The following is a 26,598-nucleotide window of genomic DNA, read 5'->3' on the forward strand; positions in this document are numbered from 1 at the left end:
ACACTAGGCCGACGCTCTACCGCTGAGCCAACCGGCCAGGGCTTCTTTTATCATTTTTAATTTAGTCAAGTAAGTATGTATATCAGTATGGATTAAAGGATATATCGTTCATGTTTTGAGTTCTATTCCAATATTACTTTATTTTGTTTTTCAAATTATTCCAACTTTGCCCATTGGGAGTTCTGTCAGTTGGCTTCTGTGCCCTTTTAACATACCCACAGCAGCATGCATGTGCCTGTGTGTATGTGTTGTAGTGGTGGTATTTATTTAATTATTTTTGAGCATTTCTCTTACTGGCACTATAAGATGCTCCAGGCTCATCTTGTATATTTCTTGTCACAATGCTAAAATCAGCATTTCTCCAAGGAGCTCTGGTGCCTTTTGTTGGAGAATGGTATAAGAAACCAGGATCTAGTCTCTAAGTGTTCTAATTGCTACTGGGGTATTGTTTCTTTTATGCCTTCTCAGCTAACAGAGTAAAGAAATATATGTGTGTATGCAACCTTGTGTATATATAAATACATGTCTAAAAATGTTTCTATATGTAACCATCTGTAACTATATTAAGTTAGACATGAGTTCTTACTGATATCTACAACTCTAATCTATTACCACATAGATCATTGTAGCCTTCTCCCCTTGCTGATCTATGAATTTCCACTTCAACAGTGAGAAACCAGGTTTTCACCATCCACCATTTGTTTACTTAATCATTCAATTCCAGTATACACGTGTAGCAGTATCAGAATTGTTAGCCCATCCTTCCTTGGGAAAGAACTTGATCAACTAGAGTACAGTGCTTATGTGCAATTCCTTTTGCTTTTAATCTTATAGACTTCATTCATTTCCAAAGTTACCTAGGTCAGCATCTTTTCCCCAGCCGCTGCAATGAGGTTGTTTCATTTGTAATACAGATTCTTTTGTCACAGTCTGCATTCTTTTCTGGGACCCCACAACCTCCTGAATTTAAAATGAACAGTCTCCTAATATTAAAATTAGCATACATTAAAGTTCAATCTTTATATTGTAAACTACTATAGGTTTTGAAAAATAATGTCATTTATCCACCATTACAATATCCTGACAATAGTTCACTGCCCTAAAAATTCCCTGTACTTCATCTATTTGTCCTTTTCTTTCTCCACTAGCCCAGGCTAACCACTGATCATTTATAGTTTCCATAGTTTTGCCATCTCCAGAATGTCATATAATTGGGATAATATAATATGTACCCTTTCAAAATGGCTTCTTTCACTTAGCAATATCTATTGAAAGTTTTTGCACATCTTTTTGTGGTTTGATAGCTCATTTCTTTTTTTTTTTTTTTTTAAATAAATTTTTATTAATGGTAATGGGATGACATTAATAAATCAGGGTACATATATTCAAAGAAAACATGTCTAGGTTACCTTGTCATTAAATTATGTTGCATACCCCTCGCCCAAAGTCAGATTGTCCTTCGCCACCCTCTATCTAGTTCTCTGTGCCCCTCCCCCTCCCCCTAACTCTCCCCCTGTCCTCCTCCCCCCACCCCTGGTAACCACCACACACTTGTCCATGTCTCTTAGTCTCATTTTTATGTTCCACCAATGTATGGAATCATGTAGTTCTTGTTTTTTTCTGATTTACTTGTTTCACTCCTTATAATGTTATCAAGATCCCACCATTTTGCTGTAAATGATCTGATGTCATCATTTCTTATGGCTGAGTAGTATTCCATAGTGTATATGTGCCACATCTTCTTTATCCAGTCTTCTATTGAAGGGCTTTTTGGTTGTTTCCATGTCTTGGCCACTGTGAACAGTGCTGCAATGAACATGGGGCTACATGTGTCTTCACGTATCAATGTTTCTGAGGTTTTGGGGTATATACCCAGTAGAGGGATTGCTGGGTCATAAGGTAGTTCTATTTGCAGTTTTTTGAGGAACCACCATACTTTCCTCCATAATGGTTGTACTACTTTACAGTCCCACCAACAGTGAATGAGGGTTCCTTTTTCTCCACAGCCTCTCCAACATTTGCTATTACCCGTCTTGTTGATAATAGCTAATCTAACAGGGGTGAGGTGGTATCTCATTGTAGTTTTGATTTGCATTTCCCTAATAACTAATGAAGCTGAGCAACTTTTCATATATCTGTTGGCCATTTGTATCTCTTCCTGGGAGAAGTGTCTATTCATGTCTTCTTCCCATTTTTTTATTGGATTGTTTGTTTGTTTGTTGTTGAGTTTTATGAGTTCTTTGTAAATTTTGGAAATTAGGCCCTTATCTGAGCTGTTGTTTGAAAATATCATTTCCCATTTAGTTGGCTGTCTGTTTATTTTTATATCAGTTTCTCTTGCTGAGCAAAAACTTTTTATTCTGATGTAGTCCCATTCATTTATCTTTGCCTTCACTTCTCTTGCCATTGGAGTCAAGTTCATAAAATGTTCTTTAAAACCCAGGTCCATGAGTTTAGTACCTATGTCTTCTTCTATGTACTTTATTGTTTCAGGTCTTATATTTAGGTCTTTGATCCATTTTGAATTAATTTTAGTACACGGGGACAGGCTGTAGTCGAGTTTCATTCTTTTGCATGTGGCTTTCCAGTTTTCCCAACACCATTTGTTGAAGAGGCTTTCTTTTCTCCATTGTGTGTTGTTGGCCCCTTTATCAAAGATTATTTGACCATATATATGTGGTTTTATTTCTGGGCTTTCTATTCTGTTCCATTGGTCTGAGTGTCTATTTTTCTGCCAATACCATGCTGTTTTGATTATTGTGGCCCTATAATATAGTTTAAAGTCAGGTATTGTAATGCCCCCAGCTTCATTCTTTTTCCTTAGGATTGTTTTGGCTATTCGGGGTTTTTTATAGTTCCATATAAATCTGATGATTTTTTGTTCCATTTCTTTAAAAAATCTCATAGGGATTTTGATGGGAATTGCATTAAATTTGTATATTGCTTTGGGTAATATGGCCATTTTGATTATATTTATTCTTCCTATCCAAGAACAAGGAATATTTTTCCATCTCATTGTATCTTTTTCGATTTCCCTTAACAATGCTTTGTAATTTTCATTATATAGGTCCTTTACATTCTTTGTTATGTTTATTCCTAGGTATTTTATTTTTTTTGTTGCAATCGTGAAGGGGATTATTTTTTTGAGTTCGTTTTCTAATATTTCATTGTTGGCATAGAGAAAGGCTATGGACTTCTGTATGTTAATTTTGTATCCTGCGACCTTACTGTATTGGTTTATTGTTTCTAATAATCTTTTTGTGGAGTCCTTCGGGTTTTCGATGTATAGGATCATATCATCAGCAAAAAGTGATACCTTTACTTCTTCTTTTCCAATATGGATGCCTTTTATTTCTTTGTCTTGTCTGATTGCTCTGGCCAGAACTTCTAGCACCACGTTAAATAAGAGTGGAGAGAGTGGACAACCCTGTCTTGTTCCTGATTTAAGGTAGAAAGTCCTCAGTTTTATGCCGTTTAAAATGATGTTGGCTGATGGTTTATCATATAATAGCTCATTTCTTTATATTGCTGAATACTATTCTATTGTATGGATGTACCACAGTTTGTCCATTCACCTATTGAAGGATAATTTGGGCACTTCTAATTTTTGACAATTATGAAAAAAAGCTGCTCTCCACATTTGTGTACAGGTTTTTGTATACATTCTTTTGAGTAATAACTAGGTGTGAGATTGCTGGATCATATGGTATGATAATGTTTAGCCTGTGAGAAATTGCCAAACTGTCTTCCAAAGTGACTGTATCAATTTACATTTTCACAGCAGTGACTTAAGAGTTTCTTTTCCATGCCCTTGTCAGCATTTAATTTTATCTGGGTTTTTTTGTTTGTTTGTTTGCCATTCTAGTAGGTGTCTGTCTAGTGCTCCCTCTTTAAAATTTTTTCTTTTTTTTTTTTTTTGCCTGACCAGGCGATGGTGCAGTGGATAGAGCGTCCACTGGGATGCAGAGGACCCAGGTTTGAAACCCCGAGGTTGCCAGTTTGAGTGTGGGCTTACCAGCTTAAGTGCAGAGTTGCTGGCTTGAGAGTGGGATCACAGACATGACCCCACGGTTGCTGGCTTGAGCCCAGAGGTTGCTGGCTTGAACAAGGGGTCACTTGCTCTGCTATAGCCCCCCAGTCAAGGCAGATATGAGAAAGCAATCAATGAACAACTAAGGAGCCAAAATGAAGAATTGATGCTTCTCATCTCTCTCCCTTCCTGTCTCTCTGTCTCTGTCTGTCCCTCTCTCTGTCTCTGTCACCAAAAAAATTTCGTTTTTTATAACATAGATTTCATTTTTTGTGCAGAGAAATGTTTTTTATATTTTTGGTTTGTTTGTTTTTTAAGCGAGAGGAAGGGAGCTAGAGAGACAGACTCCCATATGTGACTGACTGGGATCCACCCAGCAACTCCTGTCTGGGCCAATACTTGAATCAACTGAGCTATCCTCAGTGTCTAAGGCTGATGCTTGGACCAACCAAGCTATCCTTAGTGCCCGGGCCGATGTTTGAACCAGTCCAGCCACTGTCTGCGAGAGGGGAAGAGGGAGAGAAAGGGAAAGGGAGGGGAAGAGAAGCAGATGGTCACTTCTCATGTGTGCTCTGACTCGGGATTGAACGAGGGATGTCTGGACGATGGGCCAACACTCTATCCACTGAGCAAACCAGCTAGGGTGTGTTTTTTAAATTTAATTTTGTTTTTTAATTTATTGATTTTAGCAAAAGAGAAAGGGAGGGAGGAGAGAGAGAGAGAGAGATAGGAATATAGATCTGTTCCTGTATGTGCCCTAACCCAGGATTGAACTAGCAACCTCTGCACTTTGGGATGATGCTATAACCAACCAAGCTATCCAACCAGGGTGAGAGATTTTTTTTTTTAAAGAGGGAACTTTTAAAAGTACACTTCTATTTCATAATAATTTTAGATTTGCAGAAAAGTTGCAAAGATGATATATAGAATTTCTGTATACGTCTTACCCCATATCCCCTCCTGTTAACATCTCACATGGTATACTACTTGTCAAAAGTAAGACACCAACACTGATGCATTGCTTTTAACTCAACTCTAGATTTTGTTTAGAGTTCTACAGGTTTTTAAAATTCATCTTGCCTTTCTGTTTCAAATCCACTCCAGGGTAACCCATTGTATTTAGTTGTCATCTCTTTGAGTCTTCTCTGATCTTGACAGTTTCTCAGACATTCTTTGTTTTCATAACCTTGACAGTTTTGAGGAGTACTAGTTGTTTATTTTGTGGAGAAAAGGTGGAAACCTTTTTCCTTTTGGGTTTGTCTGATGTTTTTCTCAGTATTTGCCAAAGGTTATGTGTTTTGGGGAAAGAATGCCACAGAATATCATCATTTCATATCAGAATATGTGATATCTATGATGTCACTGATAATGTTAACCTTCATCACTTGGTTAAGTTAGTGTTTGCCAGGTTAAGTAGTAATTTTACTAGTTTTCCTTTTCTTTTCTTTTCTTTTTTTTTTGTATTTTTCTGAAGCTGGAAACGGGGAGAGACAGTCAGACAGACTCCCGCATGTGCCCGACTGGGATCCACCTGGCATGCCCACCAGGGACTACACTCTGCCCACCAGGGGGCGATGCTCTGCCCCTCCGGGGCTTCGCTCTGCTACGACCAGAGCCACTCTAGCGCCTGGGGCAGAGGCCAAGGAGCCATCCCCAGCGCCCGGGCCATCTTTGCTCCAATGGAGCCTCAGCTGCGGGAGGGGAAGAGAGAGACAGAGGAAGGAGAGGGGGAGGGGTGGAGAAGCAGATGGACACTTCTCCTGTGTGCCCTGGCCAGGAATCGAACCCCGGACTTCTGCACGCCAGGCCGATGCTCTACCACTGAGCCAACCGGCCAGGGCCAAGTTTTCCTTTTCTATATCTATTCTTTGAAAGTAAGTCTAGTCCACTTTCAGAGGGGGTGGAGGGCTTAAGTTTCTTCCTGTAGGGAAGAGTATCTACAAACATTATTTGGAATTCTTGCCTCAAGGAATATTTGCCTCTTCTTACCCCATTTATTTCTTTATTAAACCATTTATCTGTATCAGTATGTGTATCTGCTTTGTACTTTCAGTTATAATCTTATTCTGTGTTGTTTATTTGATCAAATTGTTCCAACTTTGACCATTGGGAGCTCTTTCCGGTTGTCTCCTGTTTCCATTTGACATGCCCCATTTTTTTTTCTTTTTGAGCATTTCCTAACTTCCTGGTACTACAAGATGCTCCAAGCTCATTTTATGTTTTCCCTACCCCAACCCTAGAATCAGCCATTTCTCCAAGGAGCCTTGGTTCCTTTTATTGTACGGTGGTACATAGAAACCAAGATGTGGGTGCTCACTGTGCTCATTGCTGAGGTGTCATTGTTCCTAGGCCCTTTCAGGAGCTAGAGCTAGGTAATATATATATTATATATTAACCTATGTATATTAACCTAATATATATATATTATTAACCTATGTATTTGCACATACATATAATTGTTTCTGTATCTTTCCATCTGTATTTATATTAAACTAAACATGAATTTATATAATTCTCACCAATTTTCAGAGGAAACTGTGGCCCCCCAAAAGTCCTTTTTGTAAGTACTTTTTACTGCAATCTACCTTTTCCCCCTGATAACACTTTTTTTTTTTTACAGGGACAGAGAGAGAGAGAGAGAGAGTCAGAGAGAGGGATAGATAGGGACAGACAGACAGGAAGGGAGAGAGATGAGAAGCATCAATCATTAGTTTTTCGTTGCGACACCTTAGTTGTTCATTGATTGCTTTCTCATATGTGCCTTGACTGGGGGGCTACAACAGACTGAGTAACCCCTTGCTCGAGCCAGCGATCTTGGGTTCAAGCTGGTGAGCTTTTTGCTCAAGCCAGATGAGCCCGCGCTCAAGCTGGCAACCCTGGGGTCTCGAACCTGGGTCCTCTGCATCCCAGTCCAATGCTTTATCCACTGCGCCACCACCTGGTCAGGTCCCCTGATAACACTTTTTTTTTTTTTTAAATATTTTATTTATTGATTTTTTAGAGAGAGAGGAGTGAGAGAGAGAGACAGAGAGAGAGAGAAGGGGGAGGAGCAGGAAGCATCAACTCCCATATGTGCCTTGACCAGGCAAGCCCAAGGTTTCGAACCGGCGACCTCAGTGTTCCAGGTCGACACTTTATCCCACTGCGCCACCACAGGTCAGGCCGATAACACTTTTTAAGTGTCACAGAAAATACTGTTTTCCTTTACTTGACAATAGCAGTTGTTTGATCCTGGGATATAATTTTTGTTTAGAGTTGCATTCAAAGCCTAATTCTAAGTTGGAATGGTCAGACATTTTTGCATAGATATGATGTTAGATAAGACATGGAGACCTTGTTTCTCTTCTAACATGATATTTGTTATTTTATTGAGATTAGAAATCTGTTTTGGGCCCTGGCCGGTTGGCTCAGCGGTAGAGCGTCGGTCTGGCGTGTAGGGGACCCGGGTTCGATTCTCGGCCAGGGCACATAGGAGAAGCGCCCATTTGCTTCTCCACCCCCCCCCCCTCCTTCCTCTCTGTCTCTCTCTTCCCCTCCCGCAGCCAAGGCTCCATTGGAGCAAGGATGGCCCGGGCTCTGGGGATGGCTCCTTGGCCTCTGCCCCAGGCGGTAGAGTGGCTCTGGTCGTGGCAGAGCCACGCCCCGGAGGGGCAGAGCATCGCCTCCTGGTGGGCGTGCCGGGTGGATCCCTGTCAGGCGCATGCGGGAGTCTGACTGTCTCTCCCTGTTTCCAGCTTCAGAAAGAAAAACAAACAAACAAACAAAAAGAGAAATCTATTTTGATAATTTGACTGTATTTCTTAGAGATTTGTTAGTAAAGTGAGTTTTAAGTTCTTTCTATAAAGATGAGGAGAAAGTTCAAGTCTTTCTTGAAATGCAGCTCATTTGTTTAATGTGGATTCTTTTCCTTTTTTTAGTCATAAGACTTAAAGTAGTATTTTGTTTATCTGAAAGTCAACTATCAGGCAATAAACCAAAAATGTCTTTTCAGCAAAAATCACAAATTTTATTGACTTTCCTCAAGTAGATTCTACTTCCTCTTTAATGAACTATTTTATGCACAATAGTGCTTGGTTCTGGCTCAGGTCAGTAGTTCAGTGGATAGAGTGTTGGCCTGGCGTATGGATCTCTCAGGTTCGATTCCCGGTCAGGGCACACAGGAAAAGTGACTATCTGCTTCTTCTCCCCTCCCTCTCCGCCTTCTCTCCCTCTTCTCTTTCCACTATTGATTTGAGCAAGGCCCCTGGTGCTGAGGATAGCTCTGTTGGAGAATATCAGCCCTTAGCTTGGTACTCTAGCATTGGCCCCAGATGGTGTTCCCAGGTGGGTCCCGGTCCAGGCGCATGTGAGAGTCTGCCTCACTATCTCCCTCCCCTTCTCTCACCTAAAAAAATAAAAAATAAAAAATAATAAAAAATAAAATAAAATAAAGGAGTGCTTGGTTCTTTAAATCAAGAGCTAAAATTACAAAGGTGACACTGCTACAAGCTAACTAGAAATATTAGCTTGCTCACAAAGATTAAAGAAGGAGAGCTACAAAATATAAAACATTAAAATTCAAAAAGCCACAATGGGACTATTTAGTTTTGGTATATGAGTCCCTCATACCTCTGTGCCAGTAGATCTTGAGGCTATTGCTGCATTGATTACTCCAATGAATTATCCTGAAGAGTTTAAATGGTTATCTCTATACTTTGTTTAAGAAGACTAAGAGGTTTATGTGTTTTCTTAGATTAAGATGAAAAAAGTCACATAAAATAATTGGTGTTTCAGGAATAAATCTCTGATACTGGCAGACTTTGCTGTCTAGAATATCTTATTCTGTAATCAGTTTTGCTGTGTGATTTTTTTGTACCATTTGTTTTTTATCATTTCATATTCTTTCTTTTTTTTTTTTTTTTTCCAAATGAGTTGGTTTAATTCAGGTGTACAGAATTTGGGGCAGTACAGACTAAGAACACACTTGGACAGGATTCTGGCTGGGTTTGCTCTGACCGCACAGCTAAGGCTGAAATGGCAGAGTGAGAACTAAAGAGATGAGCGAGCCACTACAAGTGGTTATTATCATTTTTTTTACAAAAGTTTATTCTTAAATATACAATAGGCTTCCAGACAACACTTCATTCTAGCTATACGTGGCAAGAGATGTTATGACAGGGAATCCAGTTGTTAAAACAGGAATGGAATTAAGGATCATCACCATTGCCCCAGGCTCAAGGAACAGCTCACTTTTTGCCAAATTTCTTAATTCCACCCAATGCTAGGGGGCCCTTTCCCGCGGCCTTCGCTTTTAGCTCTTCAAGTTTCTTCTGCTCCTCTTTTTGCTTCTGCTTGAATGCCTTATCTTCCTCGTCCATCTCCTTGGCCTGTTTCCTGGGCTGCTTCAGGGGCTTTTTCTTGCCACCTTCGCGGCCAGACATGGCGCCTGCCGCTCATTTCATATTCTTATCTACTTGCATTATGAGTCTCGTTTGCAGATTTTAGAACGTATTTCAATGCTATAAGTACACTTTTCTTTTGATTCCCCTCCCCCCCTTTTAAATGTGGTACATTTCTTAAAAAAAAAGTCTAATGAAAACTTCCATCTAGATATAGCACTCATTGGGGAGTAAAGACCAAATTCTTTCTATTCCTAGTTTCTTGAATATTTTTTTAATCATGGAGGATGTTAAATCTTGTAAAATGCTTTTTATTGTATCAGTTGATGTGATCATGTATGTGGGTTTCATTCTTCATTCTTTTAGTGAAGGACGTTATGGCGTGCTTCATTGATTAATTTTGCTATTTTGAACCATTCTTGCATTCTAAGAATAAATCTCACTTGGTTATGCTATATAATTCCTTTATTTTTTGCTATATAATCCTTTTAATACAAGGATGGGCAAAAGTAGGTTTACAGTTGTTCCTATGGCAGATAATACGATAATACATATAAGGCAAGAATAAACTCTTGTGTTTTGTGTACTTAGAACTGTAAACCTACTTTTGCCCCACCCTATGTACTGTTGGATTTGTTTTGCTAATATTTTGTTGAGGATTTTTGCATCGATATTTATCAGCAATATTGGTCTGTAGTTTTCTTTTTATTGCATTAATTGAACACAGGCCATTAGGGGAGGCCTACTCTAAATATGATACTGACTACTTGGTGCCACAAATTGTGCTAAATGACTCAGAAATTCTTCTCAATACTATGTGTATGGAGAAAGAAATACAGTTCATATTTCTGACTTCTTGAATCAGTGTTTTTACCTTTTACCACATTACTTTCTTTGCCAAGGCATAAAAGGCTGATAATTAAAATTTTGCTTTTTAGGTAGCTTGTGTGAATGCCAACTTTTTGGCCTGGGGACAAAATATATTCTACCAGGGTTTAGAGTGTCTGAAAAAGGAAAGTGATGCTAGACCTCACATGTAAGCAACTATGGTTGTGGATTATTATTGCCTCTGTGATTCTAATATAAAGCCAACTACCATTCCTTTGCAGTTATCTAACCAAGGGCCAGAGAGAATGGGGCTTTGAGATTTTTACCACTGAAGTAGAGCACTTTCCAAACATTTGACATTAACTGCAGCTAGCTTAGTAATTGAAGAACTTGGAATTGCAAGCATGCTATTTATTATACATAAATAGATGTGGAACACTGTTTCATAAAATTTTAGAGGTAGGAGAGTTGTTAATACTCCTTGTTTTATGCATGAGAACACTAAAGCCCTCAAAGATTAAATAAATGATATCCCTTAGGTTTCTCAGCTAGTTGATGGCAGAGTGAGGATCTAGGGCTGTAAATTTTCTTCTTTCCAGCCTAGTACTCCTCTCAGATTTTTTTAAACAGTGCCTTCCTATACATCTGCTTGAACTCTATGGTATTCAACTTTTTAAATTATAAGGTTCTACTAGTTAGTAGCAGAGGTTTTTTTTTTTTCTTTCATTTTTAAACTCATTGAATATTTAATACATTTTTAAAATAATACATTATTTGTTATAAATTTAACGAAGGAAAGATCCATATCCCTACCACCCAGTTTAAGAAATAGATCATTGCTGGCCCTGACTGGTTAGTTCTGTCAGTTAAGAGCATCACCCTAAAACAACCTTGGGTTCCAGGTCCAGGACACATGGGGAACTACCAAAGAATGCATGACTGAGTGGAATGACAAATGAATGCTTCCCTTCCCATTCCTCTTTCTCTCCTTTTCTCTTTCTAGCTCTTTTTTTTTTTTTTTTTTTTACAGAGGCAGAGATAGACAGGGACAGACAGACAGGAACGGAGAGAGATGAAAAGCATCAATCATCAGTTTCTCGTTGCGTGTTGCGACTTCTTAGTTGTTCATTGATTGCTTTCTCACATGTGCCTTGACCGTGGGCCTTCAGCAGACTGAGTAACCCCTTGCTGGAGCCAGCGACCTTGGGTCTAAGCTGGTGAGCTCTTTGCTCAAGCCAGATGAGCCCGCGCTCAAGCTGGCGACCTCGGGGTCTCGAACCTGGGTCCTTCCGTATCCCAGTCCGACGCTCTATCCACTGCGCCACCACCTGGTCAGGCTCTTTCTAGCTCTTTAAAAAAATCAATAAAATATTAAGTTCTTGCTACCTGCCTCCCCAGCCCCTGGCAACCATTACTCTACTTTCTGTCTCTGTGGGTTTGCCTAACCTGGGCATTCTCTCTCTCTCTCTCTTTTTTTTTTTTACAGAGACAGAGAGAGAGTGGGATAGATAGGGACAGACAGACAGGAATGGAGAGAGATGAGAAGCATCAATTATTAGTTTTTCATTGCGACACCTTAGTTGTTCATTGATTGCTTTCTCATATGTGCCTTGACCATGGGCCTTCAGCAGACCAAGTAACCCCTTGCTCAAGCCAGCAACCTTGGGTCCAAGCTGGTGAGCTTTGCTCAAACCAGATGAGCCTGCGCATAAGCTGGCGACCTCAGTGGTCTCGAACCTGGGTCCTCTGCATCCCAGTCCGATGCTCTATCCACTGCGCCACCACCTGGTCAGGTTAACCTGGGCATTTTCTACCAATGGAATCATACAACATATGGCCTTTTGTGTCTGTATTGTTTTACTTAGCATAATGTATTCAAGGTTAACCCACATTGCAGCATATATCAGTACTTCATTCCTTTTTATGGATGAGTGATATTCTGTTATATAGGTATACTACATTTTATTTACCCATTTATCACTTGATGGATTTTTGGGGTTATTCCCACTTCGGGCTATTAACATTTATGTACAACTTTTTGTGTGGGCATATGCTTTCAGTTCTCTTGGTATAGGTTGTTAATGTCAAATATTTTCCAATTTATATGCTCACCAGCAATGTATAAAAATTCAGACTCTTCCCTTATTAAAAGCATTTTTTGTAATATTGAACACAGTATTTACAAAGTTTCTTAATATTTTCTTGTAAGCTTCTTTTTGCTTTGTAATTAAGAGAATTATACTATTGATAAAGATGTTTTTTTAAAAAGATGTTTAATATGACTTGCTATATAAAGACATTGTTGAGGAATTTTAGTTAGGCTGAAGGAAAACTTATCTGAATGTTGGAGAACCATTCTGACTGACAGATGTGTAATGTCTGTTTTGGTTTATTCTTACTAGCAGTACATTTTGTTTATCCTTACTGTTTTTTGTTTGTTTGTTTGTTTGTTTTTTTGTATTTTTCTGAAGCTGGAAACGGGGAGAGACAGACTCCCGCATGCGCCCGACTGGGATCCACCCGGCACGCCCACCAGGGGGCGATGCTCTGCCCCTCCGGGGCATCACGACCAGAGCCACTCCAGCGCCTGGGGCAGAGGCCAAGGAGCCATCCCCAGTGCCCAGGCCATCCTTGCTCCAATGGAGCCTCGCTGCGGGAGGGGGAGAGAGAGACAGAGAGGAAGGAGAGGGGGAGGGGTGGAGAAGCAGATAGGCGCTTCTCCTGTGTGCCCTGGCCGGGAATCGGACCCGGACTCCTGCACGCCAGGCCGACACTCTACCACTGAGCCAACTGACCAGGGCCTCCTTACTGCTTATTGATCCAGACAAAAATGACCAGATTTGACTACTTTTGGGTGTGATTTGAAAGAGTAATTTTTATTAATGTTTCTCTTTGAAAATGTTATAAAGTAGCATCCAAGATTCATATCACTGACCTGTGGTGTTGCAGTGGATAAAGCGTTAACCTGGAATGCTAAAGTCACTGTATAGAAACCCTGGGCTTGCCTTGTCAAGACACATATGGGAGTTGATGCTTTTTACTCCTTCCCCCTTTGTCTCTCTCTCTCTCTCTCTCTCTCTCTGTCTCTGTCTCTCTCCCCCCTCCTCTCTAAAATGAATAAAGTGTTGCCTGACCAGGCGGTGGCACAGTGGATAGAGCGTCGGACTGGGATGCTGAGGACCCAGGTTTGAGACCCTGAGGTTGCCAGCTTGAGCACGGGCTCATCTGGTTTGAGCAAAAGCTCACAAGCTTGAACCAAAGGTCAGTGGCTTGAGCAAGGGGTTACTGGTCTGCTGAAGGCCCTCAAATAGAAGAGAACATGAAAAACATTGCTACTAAAAAAAAAAAAAAAAAAAAAAAAAGAAAACATTGCTACTAAATTGCGAAAAGAACTGGCTTTAAATCTTTAAATCATAGGTACAAAATAGTGACCTATACTGAAATGAGTACTAAGTAATAATTCACTTAAACTTGAACTCTCATATATTACTAGTAGAGGAGGAGTGCAAAATGGTTTATACAGCCACTGTAGAAAACAATTCCAGTTATGTATAAAATTAAACATACTACCCAGCATTCCCCTCCTGAGTATTTGCCCAAGAAAAATGAAAACTTATGTTCATACAAAAATCTGTAGCAGTTATTTTCATAATTGCTAAAAACTGGAAACAGTTCACATGTCCTTCAGCTGGAAAGTGAATGAACAAAATGTGTTGGATCCTACGTGGGAGTACTACTCAGCAATAAAAAGGAACAAGCTACTGATATGTGGAACAAAATGTGTCATCTCAGTTGGATTATGCTAAGGGAAAAACCAGACAGAAAAGACTATACTGAATGATTCTTTTTCTACACATTTTTTTTTTTTTTAATTACGTTTTTGTTTTTTTTTTGTTTGTTTGTTTGTTTTTTATTCATTTTTAGAGAGGAGAGAGAGAGGAGAGAGAGAAGGGGGAGGAGCTGGAAGCATCAACTCCCATATGTGCCTTGACCAGGCAAGCCCAGGGTTTTGAACCGGCGACCTCAGCATTTCCAGGTCGACGCTTTATCCACTGCGCCACCACAGGTCAGGCCTCTACACATTTTTTTAACTGTTAGCTTTATTTATTTTTTTTTTATTTTAATTTTTTTTAAATTCACTTTAGAGAGGAGAGAGAAAGGGAGAGAGAGAGACAGAGAGAGAAGGTGGGGAGGAGCTGGAAGCATCAACTCCCATATGTTCCTTGACCAGGCAAGCCCAGGGTTTCGAACCGGCTACCTCAGCATTTCCAGGTCGACGCTTTATCCACTGCGCCACCACAGGTCAGGAAGTTAACTTTATTGATTTTAGGGAGAGGAAGGCAGAAAGTAAGAGAGAGACAGGAACATCAATCTCTTCCTGTATGTTCCCTGACTGGGGATTGAACCTGCAACCTCTGCACTCTTGATGCTTTAACCAACTGAGCTATCCGGCCAGGGCTTGAATGATTCTTTTTATATGATGCTGTGGAAAAGGCAAAATTGTAGAGAGAGAATACTTATCAGTGAAGTGATTGCTTAGAGGAGAGGAGCTGACTACAAAGGAGTACAAGGGAATTTTTTTGGCTAATGGAGATGTTCTTGATTTGTGGTGATAAATACATGGCCCTATATTTGTCAAAACTCACAGAGTTTTGTACTAAACAGAGTGAATTTTACTGTATATGTCATACCTCAGAAAACCTGACTTAAAAGTCCTTAGCTCAAAAAATCTCTTCTCTACCTTCCCAGTTCTCAGTAATGCTGCTTTTGACAACTAGAACACGGGAGGGACAGTCAGTGGGAGGGAGCTATACATTTGCTTTTATTATTTATGTAGTTACTTATTTCTATTGATTTGAGAGAGAAACATCAATTTGTTGTTCCACTTATTTATGCATTTATTAGTTGATTCTCGTATATACCCTGACCGAGGACTTGAACTCACAAGCTTGGCATATCAGGATGATGCTTTAACCAACTGAGCTACCCGGCCAGGGCTCTAAATTTTTAGTTCACTAAAAGCATTGTAATGGGTATGTACTGTACTATGCTTATTGAGATAAGCTGGATTCCTGTATCAAAGAAGGTGTTGGTCATACCTTTTAGGATAAATATTTATTGAGTATTCATTTTGTATCACACACTAGAAGAAAAAGATGATTAAGATACATTTCAGCCCTTGCCTCTGAACTATTCACAGTCTAATGGGAAAGCTGGTCTGCAAACCATTTTTACTCAGAATCTTTATTATGTGTGGCTTAAGTGTCTGTTTGTCGCCGATAGCTTATTGGTTGCTTGCGTAACTGTACTAGCCAATGGGGTGAAGTTGCCACGGCTGAACGCAAATTGAGCGTGTCAGGGGGAAGGTGAACATTTGTTTGCATTGGCAATCATCTGTTTTACATAAAAACTACATCTTAACGTAATTTCTTTTAAGAATGCCTCCTAGAAAATACAGCACTGAAGAGGAGAGAAAAGGAGCTAAAGCTGCACAAAAACGGCTTTCTTGACAAAAAGAAACCACTGAGCAGAGAAAGACAAGGCTTGCTTCAGTCACAGAGCAAATGCATCTTTCTCGGCAAAATGAGACTGATGAGCATAGAGAAACAAGGCTTGCCTCAGATGCAAGACAAAAAAGCCTGTCTTGACAAAATGAGTCCCTTGAACAAAGGCAGGAGAGAAATGCAAAAAAACGACAGAGTAATGCTGACCGAAATGCAAAAAGGATTAAAACAGTTTCAAACAGAGAAACTTTAATTTTTGAGCATTCCTCTGGTGACATGAATATTAAATGTGAACACTGTCAGTCCTTAAACTTCAAGTTAGAAACTAATCGATTTGACCGTGGCAAGAAAGGATTTTCTCAATGTTGCAAGTACGGAAACATTGTAGTTCCACTAATTGAGAATTATCCACCACTCTTGAATAAATTATTGACTAATCAGCATCCAAATAGCAAACAGTACATGGATAGCATTCGATCCTTTAATAGTTCGTTTGCTTTTGTGTCCATGGGAAACAAACCAATTGACTTGCCTGGACCAGGACTTTATTGCTTTCGACTTCATGGTCAAGTTTACCATCAAACTGGAACTTTGCATCCTTCTGACGGGAAAAGAAAGTTTGCTCAATTATATATACTTGATCCCTCAGAAGTCAGTTCGGCACATTTAGAATGGAATAAAAGAGTTCCTGAGACCTTACTTAATGAAATGGGGGAATTATTTCAAGACATTAACCCATTTGCTACTGCATTAGCAGACACCTTTGCACAAATCATTTTAATTACAATTTATAATATCTAGAACAGCGGTCATTTCTTATGACCACCGGGCTTTCTAGTAGTGTGATAAGCTTGATGGGGATGTAGTGAAAGAAAATCTTAATTACGTGACTCAAAAGTATCATTTACTTGGCCTTGAATTCTCTAAGACGTTCCACATAAGGGTAACCTGGGCCTACTCACTAGTAGAGCAGTTTTCTTGCCTGTCCTTTGGAATTCAAATTTTCACTTGAACTCCATTTGAGATGGAAGATGTTAGGGCACTTATTAATGGTCTTTAGCTTCACTAAATTGAGTCCCATACTGGTCTGGTGGTGATTAAAGCCTTTATTTAGTAAGGTGCTTATCTAGTTTAGGTGGAAGAATACAGGCTTTAAAAACACACACACAAATATCTTTCCCAACATATGAAGGAGACACAAAAATGCATTCAAACCTTGTAAGCTGAGATTGAGGAAAAATTCCCTCTATGAAAAAAATATATAGCCTGATCTGTGGTGGCACAATGGATAAAGCATCAACCTGGAATGCCGAGGTCACCAGTTCAAAACCCCCAGCTTGCCTAGTTAATGCACATATGAGAAATTCCCTCGCATTTCCCACTGCCCTCTCTCTCTAAAAAAATCAATCAATAAAAAAATCTTTAAAAATAAAAGAAAATTAAAATCCATTGGTAACCTATGGAGAGTTCAGAAATCACTCTTAACTCCCTGAGATATTAATCCAGTTTCTCCTATAATTTTCTCAAAAACTCTTCATATTAAATTAGATGAATGAACAGTTGTATTTGCATGCAAGATTTCTTTGTGTAGATACCTAGACTTGTAGTGAATTCTTGGCCTTTTTTTAAAAATTGTCCAAAGTTAGAAGCGGGGAGGTAGACAGACTCCCCCGCATGTGCCCGACTGGGATCCACCCGGCATGCCCACCAGGGGGCGATGCTCTGCCCATCTGGGGCGTTGCTTAGTTGCAGCCAGAGCCATTCTAGCGCCTGAGGCCAACTTTGCTTCATTGGAGCCTTGGCTGCAGGAGGGCAAGAGGGAGACAGAGAGGAAGGAGAGGGGGAAGGGTGGAGAAGCAGATGAGCACTTATCCTGTGTGCCCTGGCTGGGAATCGAACCCTGGACTTCCACATGCCAGGCCAACGCTCTACCACTGAGCCAACCGGCCAGGGCATTGGCCAGTATTTGAAAGATTACATTTTACTCACAAGAAGAGTGTTATTTTTCTATTATGCATATTATTGTCTGGAATTCCCGGTATTATATAGAAGGAAGTTAGTGAAAGAGTGAGTGAAGCAGTATAGGCAGCCAGAAATCTTTTCTAGACCTTTGAGTTGCCATTTGAAATACCGACTGCTCAAGCTAATGAAATAAGCAGCATATTAAAGGGGCTATATATTTATCATGTTGCTTTGGCTGTTTCCTGCAGCAATTTTTCTGAACCCTGGATTAGAATTGTGATACTAGGAACTAGTCATCTCCTTTGTTTCTGCATCATTACATGTGTTGCCACTAAAAAAGATGTCCTGCTAACCATGGTAGAGGCTTCCTGGAGGCTTGCCTCTTGCCTTAGAAATCCTGTAGGCTAGATGGGGCACCCTAGTCCTGTGGACTTCCAGGCCAAGTACAGCGGCCCCTTTAAACTGTTAGCCTTTGCGGGGAGGGGCAGGCACTCTGGCAGCATGCTCTGGGCCCGCCCCTGGAGGAGGAGTTTCCCAGCCGGCCAGCCGCACCAATGCTGCTGCCCTCCCGGTATTCCTGCTGATTCTGCTCGGACATTAGGGCTCCTGACCTCTCCCTGCCTGGGAGCGTAAGTGTCAAACTGCGGGTGAGGGTCAAGCATCCCATGCATGCCCATGCCGGCAGCCCTGGTGGGCAGTACAGGGGACTTTCCTGGCCCATCAGAGGCTAAAGCAGCGAAAGAGCGTAAACAATGCTGGCTGCAGTCGGCTAAAGCCTAGGGCATCTGCTCTACTTCTGGGTGACAGTGGCCCTTGAGTGCTTGTTTGGATATGCAGTGATTGAGCGGTGCCCACGACCTAGGTTTGCCTCCCCGCGTTCCTACTTTGAGTGAGGAGACGATTGCTTTTACCCAAGTATAACCTGGTTGAGCTGGATAGGTGCAACTGAATCCAGTGCCCTTGGGCCTTGGGTCCTTAGCCTGGGATTTGGGGACCCGAGAAGCTTTGTACAATTGAGCAGTAACTCTCAAAGTTGACCTAATTTACAGCCAGGTTTAGTTTTCAGCCTCCCCAGAGGCCCTTGTTGGTGTCGGGTCCACCTTTTGGAGACATTGACAGTAATCATCTGTTAGGGAGAGTCCAGTTAACTCTTTCCTGCTGATGTGTAGTATGATGTGAAAGAGACAGCCCTGTACCCTTCCCCCTCTCTGAAGGACTTTGTGGGAGGCCACCATCCTAGGACTAGAACAGCAAGCACACCCAAGTTTGTTGAAATAACCTTCTAGAAAAGCATTTCAGATTTCTGGCCCTCTGAAAATGAATAATACTCCAGCAAGAGGATGATATTTGTCCATGTTAATGGGAATTACCTCGAGGCTGTGAGGTTTCTTAATTAAAAGGAGACTTGTCATTTTGTTACTGGCTACTTTGAGATTTTATCTGGTTTGGCCAAGTAATAAAAATCTTAACTTTTGTATGCCAGTTACATAATTGCCATGCTTCTTTAATCCAGTTATTTATTCCTAGACATAGTTTGAGTAAAGATTTCTAGGCATCTGTGTATTCTGTTTTATCCTTTTTTTATAATTATTTTCTTTTTTGCAATGAGATTATAATCACACCTCTTTGGTCATTCAAAGGGGGTTGCTTTTTGAGTGGGCAGAAGTTTTCCTCAAACTTCCCTCAGACTCATTCTGTGTTTCTGCAGTAGCATTTCCTTAGCCAGAAGTGAGAGTCTAGGAATGGTAATCAGATCCAGATCTCTTGTATTGTGATAGTGAAGAGCTTTTGTAGGTCAAGGGCTTGGAAATTAGCCATAAAATAGTTTCACTGCCATAGCTTCTTCCCAAGTAGAAAGCTAAAACAGTCTGTTTAGTGGCTGTATAATTATTTTTGTAGATTGTCAAGGTACAGGGAAGGGTACCACACTTGGACCTTTGGGTGATGGGGAAGAGTAGTGGACTAAGAGATAGGTGACATAGATTCTAGAACCAGCTCTCTAACATTACTTGTGACTTACTCTATCCGTGCCTTATTTTATCTGGTTGATGAATAAGAAAATTCATAGATTGCTTGAGTCTGTATGTTATGATAGTATATAGTGCATATTTAATAGGTAATTTGTTATTTGAATACAAAACTGAAAAATCAGTCTGAAATTTATTCTAAGTTCTGCCTTGGAAACATTTCTTAACCTCTGGTCTAAAAATAAATTACATCTAAACCTTTTTCAGCAGTAGTGTGGAATATATGGTATTTGAAATTTTTGGAAGACATTTTAGATACATCATTGGTACAAGATTAAAATATTTCTGAAGAACAGGTTTATTTTATAGCTAGCCTTCTTAACTTTGCCTCTGTTTTAGGCTTCTAGGGTAAAACCTGAGAGCTCTGAATAATTTGAAATTTTAAAATATTTGTAGTATGGACTAAATTGAATGAACCATAGCAATCATTATATATACAGTAGTTCAAATTAATTTTATTAATGCTTCTTTTTGTTGGCAATTTTATTCACTCATAAAGCATAAAACCCTGCTATGTAGTGAAAACTTGGTTTTCTGTGTCTTATGTTTATAAAATCCAAATCCCTCTGTTTATCGCTGGTGCCACATATCTAACCACTTGAATATCATATTTCTTAAGTCTAAAACCAAACTTAATCATATTTCTTACCTCTTCTTTACTTCCCCCAAACAACCCAGAACTTCTGACATATTTTTTGTCATTAGTACCACAGTTCCCTCCACACCTGGACTGGAAGCTCTACCTATGACTCTTCTTCCTATTTCCACATCCTTAGTTGCTAAGGCTTATTGATTCTACTTTAATGTAACTCCCTGCCTACCCTTTCCTGGCAGATTTCTACTGCCAAAACCCCTTTCTGGCTTCTGTTTATCTTTGTCCTAGAATACTGCAATAATTTGCTCTCAAGAATCTACTTTCTTTTTCTTTCAATTCATTCTACATAGACTTTTCTGAAGTAGACAGGGTCACATCATTGCCCTGCTTCAGTTCATCAGCATCCTCTGCTGTTTAGCTTAAATTCATGATCTGACCCTGGTCTACCTTTTTTCCTTTTCCTTTTCTTTTTCTTTTTCTTTTTTTTTTAAGCAAGAGAGAGAGAAAGAGACAGACAGAAAGAGAGAGAGATGAAAAGCATCAACCCATAGTTGCAGCACTTTAGTTGTTCATTGATTTCTTTCTCATGTGTACCTTGACCAGGGAGCTCCAGCCCAGCCAGTGACCCTTGGGCTCAAACCAGTGACCACGGGATTATATCTACGATCCCACACCCAACCAGCAACCTCGGGGCCTGGGTCCTCAAGGTCCTCAGGTTGACACTCTCTCCACTGTGTCACCACCTGGTCAGGCCCTGGTCTACCTTTTTGATCTTAGATTTTGACAAATTGGGGCCATTTAGTGTTCTCTAAACATATTTTGTACTTTACTACATGCAAGACTTTGCCTTTCTTGTTTTCTCAGTCTAGAACATCTATTCCACCCTGGTTTTGTTTTTGTTTTTTGAAAAAGCCCACCTATCATTCATCACTGGTTCAGATGCTTTTTTTTTTCTTTTACAGAGACAGAGAGAGTCAGAGAGAGGGATAGACAGGGACAGAGAGAGATGAGAAGCATCAATCATTAGTTTTTCATTGCGCGTTGCAGCACCTTAGTTGTTCATTGATTGCTTTCTCATATGTGCCTTGACCACAGGCCTTCAGCAGACTGAGTAACCCCTTGTTGGAGCCAGCGACCTTGGGTTCAAGCTGGTGGGCTTTTCCTCAAAGCAGATGAGCCTGCGCTCAAGCTGGCAACCTCGGGGTCTTGAACCTGGATCCTCCACATCCCAGTCCGACATTCTATCCAATGAGCCACCACCTGGTCAGGCCATGGGTTGATTCTTGTATGTGCCCTGACTGATATCCAGCACGCAGCCTAGGTATGTCAGAATGGCGCTCTAACCATCTGAGTTACCAGGCAGTTTGAGTTTTTGTTGTTGTTGTTTTAAAGATTGTGTTTTTTATTTGACAGAGTATGGGGCGGAGCATGAAGTATCAACTCATAGTTGTTCATTGATTGCTTGTGGTGTGTGCCTTGACCATGGGGGTTTCAGCTGAGCTAGTGACCCCTTGCTCAAGCTAGTGACCTTGGGCTCAAGCCAGCAAGCATGGAGTCATGTCCGTGATCCCATGGTCAAGCCGGTGACTCTGCACTCAAGCTAGTGACCTCGGGGTTTTGAACGAGGGTCCTCAGCATCTCAGGTTGATGCTTTATCTATTGCGCCACCACCAGGTCAGACCTTTGCCTATTTTTTAATCAGGATTTTTTTTTGTTGAGTTCTAGAAGTTCTTTATGGTACTTCAGTTCTTTTTATTACTGACTAATACTTCATTGTATGGATTTACCACATTTTATTTATCCATTCATCAGTGGATGGGCATTTGGCTTGCTTCCATTCTTTAGCTATTATGAATGTTAGTTTGGTTTTAATTTGTCATGTGTATTGAAAATAGTACTGCATTTCTTTGAAGGAATCATTTGAGCTTTTAATTTGTGTGACTTTTCATGAAATTGTTAAGTTTTATTTGACATGTATTCAATTTTTATATAGACTCTGAGGTTCCTGTTCATTACTTTCTGAATATGTTCTGAATGTTTCCAAGGCCTTTATTTCCTTTATGATAATAGTTAAAATAAAAGCAAAGCTTAGTTTTAAATAGTGGTTACTTTAATGCTGCCCACACCCAAAGTGTTCTAGAATTGTATTCAGACATTAGAACTGATAGGAATTATAGAGATCATAGTCTGCCACCCTTTTTGTTGTTAACCTCAAAGAAGGATTTTCCTTTTCAGCTGATAGAGTCAGCTCTCAATGGAGTAAGGATTTGTGGGGGCAAGGAATGACTGCATGGGTAATCCCTAATTACACTTAAAACTGTAGTCATTTCTTTCATAACCAAGGTCAGGTTAAAGTAGTTTTAAGGCCTAATTGGGTGGTTCAGCTTGATTATTAGGCAGCTGCTAATTAGGTGTGGTTCGCTTTTACTAATTAACTGCACTTTACTGTATTTCCCCATGTATAAGACACACCCTTTTTTGAAAAATTTGGGGTCTAAAAACTGGGTGCATATATTACAGTGGTTGTAGATTGTTTTACTTGCATTTCCTACACACTTATTTTTGCGTTCATTGCTGTAGTTTTTTTTTACTTGGATTTCCTGCTTTTTGGCGCTTATTACCTTTGCGCTCATTGTTTCGCACTTGTTACTGGTATATTACGGTAGGTTACATTTTGCCACGTTCTGCCCAGAAATGGCTCAGAAAAGATTTTCATACAGTGTTGAATTCAAGTTGAAAGTTATCCAGTTTGCAAAAGTGAATGGAAATCGTGCTGCTGAATATAAGTTTGGTCCTCCTCCTACTGAGAAATCAGTCTGAGACTGGCTGGGCTATGGGAAGAAGAAGGCCATGAGAGGCAAGTCAGCAAAATGGCCTGATTTAGAGAGAGAGTTGAAGATATAGATTGAAAAGCAAAGGGCAATTGGAATTCCTGTGTCCACAAAGGTGGTATTCCTGTGTCCACAAAGATGATTTCAGCATGAGGCAAGAAGAACTGCTGATGAAAAAGAATTACTCATTTCTTTTTTTTTTTTTTTTTTTACAGGGACAGAGAGAGAGTCAGAGAGAGGGATAGATAGGGACAGACAGACAGGAACGGAGAGAGATGAGAAGCATCAGTCATCAGTTTTTTGTTGTGACACCTTAGTTGTTCATTGGCTGCTCTCTCATATGTGCCTTGACCGTGGGCCTTCAGCAGACCGAGTAACCCCTTGCTCAAGCCAGCAACCTTGGGTCCAAGCGGGTGAGTTTTTTGTTTTTGTTTTTGTTTCTCCCTCAAGCCAGATGAGCCGGCACTCAAGCTGGCAACCTCGGGGTCTTGAACCTAGGGCCTCCGCATCCCAGTCCGACGCTGTATCCACTGCACCACTGCCTGGTCAGGCAGAAGTTACTGATTTCAAAGGAGGACACAATTGGTGCTTCAGGTTCATGAAACAGAATGGACTAAGCATGCGTACACGCACCAGACTTGCCCAAAAGATGCCTGAAAGCTATGAGCAGAAGGTCCTTGAATTTTATCGTTTTGTCATTCCTGTCGGAAGACACATCAGTTTGAGTTGGGATAGATTATAAATATGAACAAAGTCGCCCTTCAATTTGATGTACCAAGTAACAGAACTGTTGATATGAAAGGAGTGAAAACTAAGTGTGAAGACAAGTGGACACAAAAAGGGCCATTATACAGTTCTAGCTTGTTGTGCTGATGAAACCAAGCTGCCTCCTATGCTGATTGTCAAACACAAAACAATGCCAAAAAAAGACATTCCTTGAGGAGTGGTTGTCTGCATTCAAGACAAGGGTTGGATGGATCAGGCCAGGATGAAGATCTGGTTTGAGAAAGTTTGAAGAAGGAGACCAGGTGGGCTCTTATGCAAACCTGCTCTATTGGTGCTTGATCAGTTCAGAGCACACATAACAAAAAACACAAAGAAGATTGCTGCAGAGCAAAAAACAAAACTTGCCATCATACCTGGAGGCTTGACATCCCAGCTCCAACTATTTGATGTCAGCATTAACAAACCCTTCAAAGCTGCCATGAGAGATGAATGGGAACCAATGGATGAAGTCTTCTGGGGACAATTTGACACCAGCAGGAAGAGTGAAGAAGCCAACTATAGAAGTTTGTACCTGGGTGAAAAGATCCTGGAATAATATCAAGATTGAGATCATTATCAAGTCATTTAAGAAGTGTGACATTTCAAATGCCATGGATGGAACTGAGGACAAGGCAATTATGAAGACAGTGATTCATTATCAGACACAGATGAGGACAAGCTAATGGATGGGAGTTTCGACAGTGATGAGGAGTTGTATGAATTTTATGATGAATAAAACTTGATTTCAATAACTATGTAATACTTTTTTTTTTTTTTCAAATTTCTGGCCCCAAAATACATGGGGAAGTACAGTAAATTTCTCTAAATTCCCTTAGTCCTTTAGGAGGCAAATAAACTTGCTTTTTATATATACTCTCATTTACTCTTTATATTTTAATTGAGTTAGGTAATTACCAAAATAAACCTTATTATTTATAAAATATGAATAGTTTTTTCACTGTAGATCATCTAGAAACCAGATACAGTAAATTGTAGGGATTTCACCAAAGTAGGAACCAAGAAATCTCTTGTAGAGCATCTTTTATCTCCCCTACTTACATGACTGCTATACACATCTACACTTGTCTAGGATGCATCTCAAACTCAGCTTCTCCAAAACTCATCTTGTCCAAAACTCATCTTGTCCAAAACTCATCTTCATCCCTCTCTTCCACTCCTTCTATATTCACTCAGTAAGGACATTTTTTGACAGTCTTTATATCTCTAACACCCATCTACTTTTCTCCATCTGCATTGCTACTGCCCTTAGGTCCAAGCTACCATCATCTTTTTTTTGGGGGGGGGGGAGTGACAGAGACAGAAGGAAAGATAGGGACAGACAGACGGGAAGGGAGAGAGATGAGAAGCATTAATTCTTTGTTGCAACACTTGGTTATTCATTGATTGCTTTCTCATATGTGCCTTGACCAGGGGGCTACAGCAAAATGAGTGACCCCTTGCTCAAGCCAGCGACCTTGGGCTCAAGCTGATGAACCTTGCTCAAACCAGATGAGCCAGCTCTCAAGCTGGCAACCTTGGGGTTTCGAACCTGGGTCCTCCAGGTCCCAGTCCAACACTCTATCCACTGTGCCACCACCTGGTTAGGCCAAGCTACCATCATCTTTCATTTAGACTATATATAGCCTTCTGATTTCCCTCAGTTTTTACTGCCTTCTAAGCTATTCTTTACATTGCTTTTACATATATATTACATGGTCTTCTAAAAATGTAAGTTTGATGTGTATATAATTTTTTCTCTACTTAATAATCCTTCAAAGTCTTATTTTACCTTTGGGAGAAAGTACAAATTTCTTAACATTGTTTATAAGTCCTTTTAGGATCTAACCTTTAAGTATTTTCCAGCCTAACTCTACACCCCCTACTTTTCTTGTGGCATTTATATTTTACCTTTGCTGAACTTGTTTCAGTGTCTCAGACAACCCTAATTAAAGAAGCTAGAATAGGCACTATGGCTGTTTTTAAACTCTTATCTCCATTTCTGTACTTATCTGAATGGTAAGTTTGTGAACCAGCAGAAGTCTTTGAACCACACTTAGAGTGGCCCTGAGTTGTAGCACAACATCTGTATGAATTTTACAAATCAAATTTTGAATGATAAAAGGAAGTTATGGAGACCTGACCAGGTGGTGGCGTAGTGGATAAAGCGTCAGACTGAGATGTGGAGGACCCAGGTTCAAACCCCAAGGTTGCCAGCTTGGGCTCACCCGATTTGAGCTTGGGTGCTTGGGTTCACCCGGCTTGAGCACAGGCTTACCCAGCTTGAGCATGGGGTCACTGGCTTGAGCAAGGGGTCACTCGCTCTGTTGTAGCCCCCTCCCCCCACACCCCGTCAAGGCACAAATGAGAAAGCAGTCAATGAATAACTAAGGAGCCACAATGAAGAATTGATGCTTCTCATCGCTCTCCCTTCCTGTCTGTCCCTATCTGTCCCTCTCTCTGTCTGTCACACACACAAAAAAGTAAGTTATGGAGGATTTCTTACAGTATAACATTTTTCTAAAGCTCACAAACAAGAGCAGTTAATTTTGTTGTTTAGAGATATGTGACTGAGAATATGGCATAGAATTAAACAAACTTCTGTGAGGGGAAGGATGGAGTAGAAAAGAAATACACAGGTGCAGCCTGACCAGGCTGTGGTGCAGTGGGTAGAGCATCGG

General features: G+C 40.4%; 2 protein-coding genes across 5 annotated transcripts in view; one reads left to right on the plus strand and one right to left on the minus strand.

Moving 5' to 3' along the window:
• The window catches only part of CKAP5 (cytoskeleton associated protein 5), a 122,631-nt gene that overhangs the window by 9,324 nt on the left and 86,709 nt on the right, over window positions 1-26,598 (plus strand). The gene's annotated exons all lie outside the window — the stretch shown is intronic.
• Window positions 8,942-9,461, minus strand: LOC136388700 (translation machinery-associated protein 7-like). The gene has a single exon (XM_066360520.1). It carries the CDS (start codon window positions 9,448-9,450, stop codon window positions 9,256-9,258), a length of 195 nt encoding a protein of 64 aa, XP_066216617.1. The 5' UTR covers window positions 9,451-9,461; the 3' UTR covers window positions 8,942-9,255.

Source organism: Saccopteryx leptura, chromosome 1 (genome assembly GCF_036850995.1).
Source record: "Saccopteryx leptura isolate mSacLep1 chromosome 1, mSacLep1_pri_phased_curated, whole genome shotgun sequence".
Classification (NCBI taxonomy): domain Eukaryota; kingdom Metazoa; phylum Chordata; class Mammalia; order Chiroptera; family Emballonuridae; genus Saccopteryx; species Saccopteryx leptura.

Bases quoted from the DNA above. Each gene is read 5' to 3' on its own strand.
- LOC136388700 (XM_066360520.1), bottom strand. From the start codon at position 9,450: ATGTCTGGCCGCGAAGGTGGCAAGAAAAAGCCCCTGAAGCAGCCCAGG.